At 43.6% G+C, this 10,090-nt stretch overlaps 1 protein-coding gene across 2 annotated transcripts; it reads right to left on the reverse strand.

The window, feature by feature from the left end:
• Positions 1-200: 200 nt before the first annotated feature.
• On the reverse strand, positions 201-4,556 carry immp1l (inner mitochondrial membrane peptidase subunit 1). 2 transcript variants are annotated; one of them, XM_068741870.1, is made up of 5 exons: positions 4,450-4,556; positions 4,283-4,371; positions 3,943-4,012; positions 857-967; positions 201-339 (listed from the first exon to the last, which is right to left on the reverse strand). In XM_068741870.1, exons 1-5 carry the CDS (start codon positions 4,552-4,554, stop codon positions 253-255), a joined length of 462 nt encoding a protein of 153 aa, XP_068597971.1. In that variant the 5' UTR covers positions 4,555-4,556; the 3' UTR covers positions 201-252. The 2 variants fall into 2 exon arrangements, with proteins under 2 accessions (XP_068597971.1, XP_068597970.1); XM_068741869.1 differs by having other exon boundaries at positions 3,943-4,069.
• Positions 4,557-10,090: the final 5,534 nt, after the last annotated feature.

A 10,090-nucleotide genomic window follows, 5' to 3' on the forward strand; every position in this document is an offset into this window, starting at 1 on the left:
TCTCTGTTCTACAGACCACTGGCACAACTTCCCTCTCCAGCCACGCAATGCTATTTCATGCTGATCCTACAATACTGCACAGCTAGAGCCTGTAACTGCAAAATGATTTTAGAAGTTGCTTTTGATGTTGGTGTCCTTGAAATACCAGACCTATCACAATCAACCACTCAATTTCTTTTTTTTATTTTTATAAATATCACCTTTATTTGGAAAATGACTCAAATAACGTACGTTGCAAACAAAGTTAATGATTCAATCTGAGTTTGAGTCACTCTGAGTTGTAATGATCCGTCTGGTTGGGCTTTCACTGAGGGTCCCGATGCTGTGCAGCGGCCAGAGCTGTGTGGGACAAAGGGTGCAAAGAAACAATCGGTTAAAAGAGAGATAAGACTCACAATGGAGTCAAATAAAGGACTATTTACACACTACATCATACGTCTTGGACACATTTGCTAATGTGGCTTTTAATGGTGTGTTTATCTTCATAGGAGATCTTGTTATTTTATCAGCTGTCCTAATAGGGCCTCCAGTGGAGTGCTGCTGTCCAATCGGATGGACAGAAGGCTGGCTGACCCGTTTCCAGGGTTGTGGCTGCTATGACATCCAGTGACATGACAACAGAGCAGAATGGAAAGCTAGACAATATGTTGTCCAGGCTTTGGTCAATCAGACACACTTGCTTTGAACTTGCTTTAAACTGTCCACCCTGGACTCAAAAAAAAAAGCAGTCAAAAATTAATAATATTTGAATGGCTTAACAACAAACCCCTGAAAGATTTAATTAAAACTAATTTTTGCACAACACATTTATTAATTTCCTTCATATATATATATATATATATATATATCCTGATACCTTCAAGCAAACACGCCCTCGTATGAGGGCATAGGGAATTGGGCCATAGCTCCTTGAGTCATTGGAATTCCTAAGGTTATCCCCTTCTAGCCATGCGTGACCTTTTGGAACCTAAAGCAGAAACAAACATCAAAAACATCATCTCTATATGTATTATGTACAGTTTTACTCCCACAATAAAGCAATCAAATAAAAGACATTTCTGAAATACGACGTCTGAACTGATGTAAAAGTGAGTTGATTTATAGTGTGGTCAGATTCCACCCCAACCCCATTCCTCACTCTTATTGTGTTGTCTGAGTCATCCCTCGCTCCTCGGTCTATCTTAACATCAACCTGCCTGTCCCTCTTTAACCCCGGCGTGGGGTCATGGGTAACGGACAGGGTCGGGGGGATTTAGAAGAACTTCAAGCAGGGTCATTAGGCTGTTCGCTGAGATCGGCGCCCTGCTTACCCAGGGAAAACGACGTAAGATAGCTAGGCAGAGAGGGAGAGAGGGAGCTGGAGAGGGCTAAGCTACGGCTAGCAGCAGTGTCCAAGGGTCTCCACCGTGGACCAACCTGCCAGTGGGGCGGTCATCCAAGCGGGCTGTGATTCACAGTGACACCAATTATGATTAATCTCATCACTTCAGGAGAGTAGGCTTGTCAAAGGCCCTAATTAAGTGTGCTGTCCCCCCTATATGTGCAGACAGGATCAACAACACATTATATTGTCATAATGGGCATCACAATCCACGAGTCTATTTTTGTGCGGCCGGACTTTAACGGCAAAAGTCCTCTGGAGGAAATAAAAACAAAACCATAAAGGATGAAAATATTAGCACCTTAATATTAGCATATAGCACCAAGGTGTCGTCGGTTCTTCCTCATTCCCATCACATGGATCTCCGATCGGAGATGCTGCATTGTGTTTCATATTCCATAATTGAGACAGACGACGCGACACAATCAAGAGCTAGTGACATGTTGACCTAACACGAGGTAAACAACTCAGTGAATAATGATGCCACAAATGAATATCATTAAAGGAGTCATCTGAGAACCATATGTCAGCATGCTGGATTCCCACCATTACACCTCATTAACATGGTAACACATGCTGGCTCCCAAGCACGAGAAAGAGAAACATCACCGCTTGTCATCTGCCCAACCAGAAAAGCCCGTTTTGCAACATCTTCGATTTATCGTGTCTGTCGTGATGAAGAGGCTTGAAGAACCACACAAACCTCAGGCTGAGTTTTTCCCGCTGTGTACAGTAGGAAGCCAGCCTGAGCAAAATCACGACAACGGTCAATTCATCTGTTTAATAACACATAAATTAAGAACTTTGATTTTGAGTCCTCAAAGAGAAACTCTAAAAATCACAAGAATGAGAAGGGAAAAGAAAAGAAAGAGCAGACTAAAACTAGGCTGGTGCAACGCTTCGGAGTAGCCGGATAAAGCGACATCCTTGACTGCTGCTTCAAGCGGATCTGAATTGCCATAAACTCATTGGCATATGGTTTTAAGGAGATTCGTTCTCGATCCAGGTAAGCCAAATGGGAAGTTGCAGTGTTCCGATGTGGAGTCGTTTCAGACCGCTGTGGGTGCAGACTCCGGTGTGACACACTGCAGGGGTTACAGTCGCCCTGCGGTTGTAGGGTGGGTCAAAACGAGGTGCCGTGTACCTGCCAGAGACGCATCAAGAAGCAGCGAAACTGGAGCCTCCACTAAGGGTAGAGAGCGGCACCATTACAGTTCTCATTACATTAACATGATAGAGGCAGTGAATTACACTCATCTTAACTATGTACAGGCTTATAGAGTTGGTCTGTCAGCAGATTACTCGATCTTTATTGCAAAGAGCAGAACATACGGGGACATTTAATCTCTCTCCGTGTCTCTGTCAGCTTCTCTCCCCTTCACTCGCGTTGCTGTAATATTAGGGATCAAGTGTCATTGTTTTGACATGATGGCTCAAACATAGAAGCGATTCCTATAAAGGTGACAGGGCAATTAGTCTGCTGTTGGATGTTTGAGGGTGGAAACGAGCTGCTTGTCTGTCAGAACCAAAAAAAGAAAATGTATAAAAAACAAAGAGGTGATGACAGTATCTAACGGCGCCTTACAAAATGCATCTTTACAGCTCCGCCCATAATGCCTCACACCATCCTAATAGTCATGCACAAACACACACTAACACACCCTCTGGGGGGCGGGGGGCGGGGGGGGGGGGGGGAACCAACAAACATTTATTTGAACAGTGGGTATTTTCTCAGTTATGATGACACATACAGTGAGATGTTGCTCCTGGGACTTGAAGAATTAAAATGGGAACCATATATTCTACCGTGATCGTCAGATGCGTTTTGAATAACCTGCTCTGTGTAGCAGCATGTGCAGACAAGATTCAAACTTAAACTTCTCTCACTCCATCCTGGAACCTTGAGTCACAAATGCAAAGGTGTCTTCCATCACGGGTTCGGGTCCCTGCATTATTTCCTATTTGATTTGTTGAACGATGCTTACAGGTTTGGCCTTACGCTGCGCTTTGCTGAACTCATCCAACAGTCAGGCCAATAGTCTATGAAATAATGCATAAAATACATTTCAAAAACATGCAACGTAAAGACAACTTTTGGTTTGCAGTCATACGCACACTCTCACACATGCCCACCCATCAGTCTGTCCATTCGCCTGGCACTAACTCTAACAGGCTTCAGAAAGATTGCAGGCCTGAGCTGTGGGCGTTGGGGAGAGTAGTAATAGAAAAGCAATGACAGTGGTTTCAGCAGCAGAACCCTGGCTCACGCTCTGGTTTTATCACTGTTCTGAGGAAATGTAGGTGTCGAAAGCTGATACTTTGACCAACAACACAAAATGGATGCGTGCAGTCTAAAATGTAAACAACCATTATAGTATATAGGCCTGATATACAAAGAAAAACAAAGGGCTTGAGAGATGGTTTTGCATTACGCACAGAGATTCTAACTAGTTCCACATTCATTCTCTGTCGTATCTTTTTAAACTTTTTTTTATTCCACAGAGACAATGAACATGAAACAGTGAAACAAATGTAATCTGGAAGGATGTAAATATACTCACATAAGTGTGGGTCTTAAAGAGAGCCAACGGTCCGCTTGTGCACACCTTGTCATGCTCCAATCCAATCACCCTTTTACAAATGTTTATATTTGGGTCATATGGACTCTTCGCAATGACGATATCACCCCTAAGAGGAAACAAATACATAATTGATTGATATTTACATTTGTCACCTTTGACTCATTGAGAGCACATGAAGATTCATCCCTAATTTGAGGGAATTTCCTTTTAAGCATGGAACTGCAACATTTATTTATTTACATGAATCAAAAACATTAATTGTAAAATATTTACAAACATTGCAATTCTTTTTTTTATTACCTATGGCATAAAAACCTACTTTTGAATTTTGCAAAGATGACGACTCATGCGTTCCGAGAAGACAATATCGTGATTGTCAATGGTGGGCTCCATGGATGGACCAGAACACTGAAAAAACAACAGCAAAAATTATTTCGTGTGAATAGATCTAGAAATAGAAATGTATTATTATTATTATATACAAACCAGCACAACTTCGCCGATGTATTCAAATGCACAATGTGCAATGCAGCCATACTGGACAGCGTAACCCACAAATCCCAAGCTCTTCCCCAGCGTAGCACGGAACATCGCCCACCTAAAGAATATAATACAACCACAATATCAGTATCAATGTGCGTAGTGATCAGACACAGCGCTGTGGGAATGATACAGCGACGGATCCATTTATGGGAGGCTCATGTCCTTCATGGATCTCTGAAAGAAAAGACTATTCACGGTTTAATTCTTAAAAGGTGTGAACAGGGTTGTCACAGTTGGCCTCCTGCTAAAATGGCACATTCCCTGGTGTTTCATTCTCAGAGACTGAGCAGCCAGTTCACAGCAGAAAACTGGCCTGAACTTTGATCCCGTGTAGGATTGACCAATCAACACCTTGCGCTCCGGTGATGGACAAACACAGAAGCTGTGACACATCCAGCCGAGCAGCTCCGGCCCGGTCTGCAGCGAGTCCGTGACACTGTGCTGCCTCCACAATCATTAGAGCTGTTATCAACTCCTGTCAGCACCATAGAAACACAAAGACACCCCCCCAGCACACACCCACACGGCTGAAAAACACTCTGTCGTGCAAACACAAGCACACGCGCACACACAAGGACAATCCGTGTGTCTTCTGAGCAAACAGCCGAGTCCCACTCAGGTTGTTGACTTTAACTGAAGCTGCAACCTGTTGGACGGACCCAGGAAGGTAAGTCAATCTTGACACACTTTCATGCACATGTGTGTATGCAGGTGCCCCTGGACACACGTGTAACACACACAGAAAGAAAAATGTTTAGATACACCTTGATGTCAAGATTCTCTTGACTTCAAACATTTTTAGCTCAGGTTTGTGTCCCGCCAACCACCGCAGGGTAAAGAAATCTTCATCTCCGCCGCCCCTATTCCTTCGGTTGTTCCCCTTCTTCCTCTCTCCATGTCTGCTCTCCCTCCCAGGGTATTATTAACCAAAGCAAGCAGAGCGGAAACCAAAGCCCCAAATCCTCAGAGCTCTGGGAATGACTTCCCAAAGATGGACACGGATTAGACCCCCAATTTCTCCCTTGCTCCACCACCTCCACCCCCTTACTCCACATGTCCCCAGCAGACTGGGTGTCAGGTGGCTGTCCCAGCCCTGCCAAAGGTGTTACCCCTAATCCCATTACCCCACCGCCCATTCTTCTCACACACACACACACACACACACAATGCTCTCATTCATGCCAACTATATTCCCTTTATTAAACCTCCTATCTATTCTTTAATCTCTAGAATGGTTTATCTCATTGGCAATTTCATCTCTGATCTGAAAAAGACCAACTCCATCCTTTTGCCTCCTCGTGTCCTGCCCCCTCCACTCCTCCCGCTGTTCCCTTGTCACCCCATGCAGCCCTCATCCTGTGGACGCTGCTATGAATGACAGCGCTCGAGCAGGTGGTGGAGGGCATTCTGAGGATATGCCCTCAGTGCCCGAATGATATGCCCCTTTCCAGTCACAGCCTGTTCAGGGCTCTCTTTCAGTTCCACAGCAGCTATAAACTCAACCCTCCCACAGGTGGGACGGTAACATCTCTGGCCCTTTAATTCCTCTGTTGGGAAGCAAAGGGTCTAAAGGTTAATGTGAATCTCGGGGCAACATGTTCATGTCTATTTGTCTTGCTCTAAACCGCCCCTGCCAGCGTCTCCGTCACTGCCGTACTGTAACGCTCTTCCAGACATGATCTCATGTGTGCTCTCCCTTCTTTTGGAGAGGGATCAGGACTCTCTTTGCTAGCACTCATTCGCAAAGCACAGTGGACACCCCCGCCAAGCCTTGCTCTATTCCAGCGTGCATTCATCATAGGTAGGGATTAAGGGACTTTGCATAACAAGATCACACAGCCAGTGACTGATATCAAGAGAGCCCATATGCAGTCGCCTGTTTCAGAGGCGCCCTCTGTCATTGATATTGTGTGTCTGTGTGCGTGTGGCGTGAATGTGCACACACAATACCATGACCAATATGTTTCATAGAAAGTGCATGTATAGGCAGTGGTGTCTCCTTTGGGAGTCAGAATGAGGTGGAGAGCCACTGAAACCTCAGACTGGATCTCCATTACATATAAATCCCCCCCCCCCCCCCCCCCCGAGCAGAGTCAGGTAACAACCAACATCTCTTCTGATTACTCTGATACTCAGCCCATGTGTTTGCTGGGGAGTAACAATATTAATTAAATGCTGCATTACAGCTGTAAATTAACACAAAGTTTCTCCGTTAATCCGGGATTACACGGCAAACGTGTTCATGTGAAAACAAAGAAAGTCAGCGCAGCCCTCTCTGCAGAACCATCTGTGGCCACCGGCCTCCTGCGGCTGCAGCGCAACGCTGCAGTGGGGAAAAGGGGATCCTGAATGAATAGCCACCGATGGAAACACATCATTGTGTGTTTAGCTCTGTGATCCTCTTAGGGGGGGGCGTTTCTCACAGGAAAAAGCTAATAAGATAAGATATAAACCCCAAAATGATTTTTTTTCCCCTTTGACATACCGACCATCAACTACCCGTGTCTGCAGCTACTCAACCGTCAAAGGCATATTTGAGTACACAATTTGAAATATTATTGTCAATTTATATGCATTGTCATAACACTATGTCACATCCACAACAAAATGGAAAGAGTTTCTCAGAAATTGGTGCGTGCTGGACAAGTTGTTACTGTTCCTTCATCGTCAAATGAGACAACTCCTCGGGAGCCATGGTGTGATACTCTAAGGTTTAGGGAAATTGTTTAGTGCATTTACATTTCTTGAAGACTGTAATTTAAAGACAACTAATCATAACATCGTTCCTATTTCTTCAAGAAAAAGAAATGTCATAATTAATAACCTGATAAAACCCTCTGCGTCAAATATTAAATGTTGACATTTTTCTGTTGAAGATAAATCAGTTCTACTGAAATATGTTCAAGGATATCCACAAAAGAAATTATGAATTAGTCAGAAAAAAATATGAAAATTAGAAAAGAGTAAAAAAAACATATGGCGAAACTCATCCCCAATTAAACATACTTTATTGGCTCCATAAGGAAATATTCAAATAAGGAATTAATGCTAGCGGCCTCTAGAGAGTTGAACCTGCCACTGGCTGAGTCGTGTTAATTGATAAACATGGCCTGTCTATTAGAGCCACAAAGAGAATTGCAATCCAAACAGAGCACGAGGGTCTTGCAGTGGACTCCTTACACAACTAAATTAGGAAAACATGGGCTGAGGGAGCGCTGGGCTACGGGGGGGCTAAGAGGCTTACAAGCCCCTTGTCAGATATCCGTCTTCTCCCTGAGGATCCCAGATGGAAGGGAGTCTGGACGAAGAAGGAAGCATCGGAGAGTGGACAAATCACACCTTTGATGTCCTCCTGTGGGTAGCATAAGGCAGGGGAGGGTGGGGCATTCATCCCATTGCGTAGAGCTTGATTTTCTCTTAATTTGAGCTATAAAAAGGAGGTGGTTACCCAACCAGGGGGTCTGCCTCAACTATCAGTCCAATCAGGAATAATCCTGCTGACAGACACAGACACCTGGCTGGGTGGAGAGTGACAGATGTAGAAGTCCCAGTCACAGATCACTTTTGTCTAGGGCCCATCTTTAGATCTGCCTTCTACCAAAGGCGTAATTGAAGCAACTGATCTCCATATTGCTCTTTCATTGTTGCTAACGGCAACACAGCTGTGAAATAGCTGGGTGATGTTACGATTTGAGGAGCTAAGGATTTAAACCTGCAATCAATGGGTCAGCCAGAGCAAATAATAGCCAAGTGATATGAATACAACTGCTATGAATTGAAAGCAAGTGTGGGTTGACAGAGTCCCCAGCCAATTAGAAACAATGGAGAGGGTGTGTGGGGGGGGAATCAACCACTAAGCCTTATTGTATTGACCACAAGCAAATTTGTGGTGGTGGTCTGGTGCTGAGAGAATTTATCTAGTGTTGTGTCGGACTGACAAAGGCATTTGTGTTTTGCACACAGCAGTCCATGACGGACCCTGATATATTTAAACACTAGCTAATGATAGATACCTCAACCTAAAAGTAAACCTGCGGTTATGGTGACTCTAAATGAGCACTTTGTCTTTTCTCATTGTCCGCTTCTTCTATGCAATAGGTCAAGCTAAAAATGCTTGTTGCATTTCACGCAACGTATTAAAGTCAAACAACCTGGTCAGGAAAGGTCTGACATGTTATGACTGCTGCCATTATATAGCTCAATCAGATACAGAGACTGATAAATTTGACAAAGACACAAAAGAAAAACACACATGCACAGATGACACATGGGGGGAAAAAGTGTGTACTTTACCCTTTTTTTTCTACAACTAATCAGCTCTGCTATCGACGTAGACAAATTTTCCACAGCAACACACTTCCTGTGTGTTGCACTGCTGAAGCAGGCTCTCCTTCTGAGATGCAGGTCAGTCAGCAGATCTTTATTTGTCTCATATAGGCTTTCCGCAATGCCCAGTGTTGTCAGTTAATATATTCCCTTGGTCTCCTGTCAGCACATATAAATCTCAACAGCGCTGTCAAAACAGCAGGACTGCCTCTGCTGAGAGGCTTTGTAAAGTGAGCAGTCGGGCTATTGCTTCCTCTAGGGTCTGTAAAGTATCCTGTGATCTTGCACTGCCTCTGGCCTCTCTGCCACACAAACCTCTTTTCTTTTCCTTCTACACTTGATTTACAGACTACATAAGGTCTCTCATCAGTTTGATCAGTATTACTAGCGAACAACATCCTAGAGCACAAAAGCAATTGTCCCTGGCCCTAGTGTCTGATAGAACATTTAGAGTGTTTGAGGTTTCCAAATTCAATGGAGTTCCTCCCACAACATTTTGAAAAAAACACAACTAATAACATTAATGATGGCTCTGTTCTGTTCAAGTGCTTCAATGTCAGTGTGACAGTGAGCCAACATGCCAAATGCTGGGGCACTATGTCCAAAGCAGCTTAATGGGATTTATCCACTATGTATTTTATTATTTACATCATGTCAAAATGTCTCCCATAAAAAAGGTCCATTAGGTGCCTAGCAGAGTGCTGCATTACATTCAACATTTTGGTGCTAAAGTGCCGTTACAAACCCATAAATGAGTTCCAAGTCTTTAAGTAAGTAAAGATGGAGACTTCAGGAAACACAGAAACACACTGGTGAAAAAACAATGCATGAAATTATTTTAAGCAGATTGTTCTGTTGAAATACTTGGTATTGTGTCTTGAAATAGGCTTATATTTTAATGCCAATGTGATATTTAAATCACAGCAACAACATTTTATAGATAACACAGTGCATTATGAATCACTCTGAAGTCAAACTATATGGAATGTTGTACAGAATGCAATCATGGCATGTGTGCAAAAATTCCTCATGGTAGCAAAGTAAAGAATATTTTAGGTAGGTGTAAATGTGCTGAACATGAAATTGAAAGTGGTGAACAGTATTTAACAGTGTTGTTCATCATGACCAGGGGTCCCCAAACTACGGCCCGCGGGCCGGATCCGGCCCATTTCGCCTGGCCCCCTGAACAATACCAGAGAATTTACTTATTTTCCTTTCCATACAACATGAGTAGCCTCCCTTTTATTTGGGACAATTT

This window comes from Brachionichthys hirsutus, chromosome 1 (assembly GCF_040956055.1).
Source record: "Brachionichthys hirsutus isolate HB-005 chromosome 1, CSIRO-AGI_Bhir_v1, whole genome shotgun sequence".
Lineage (NCBI taxonomy): Eukaryota > Metazoa > Chordata > Actinopteri > Lophiiformes > Brachionichthyidae > Brachionichthys > Brachionichthys hirsutus.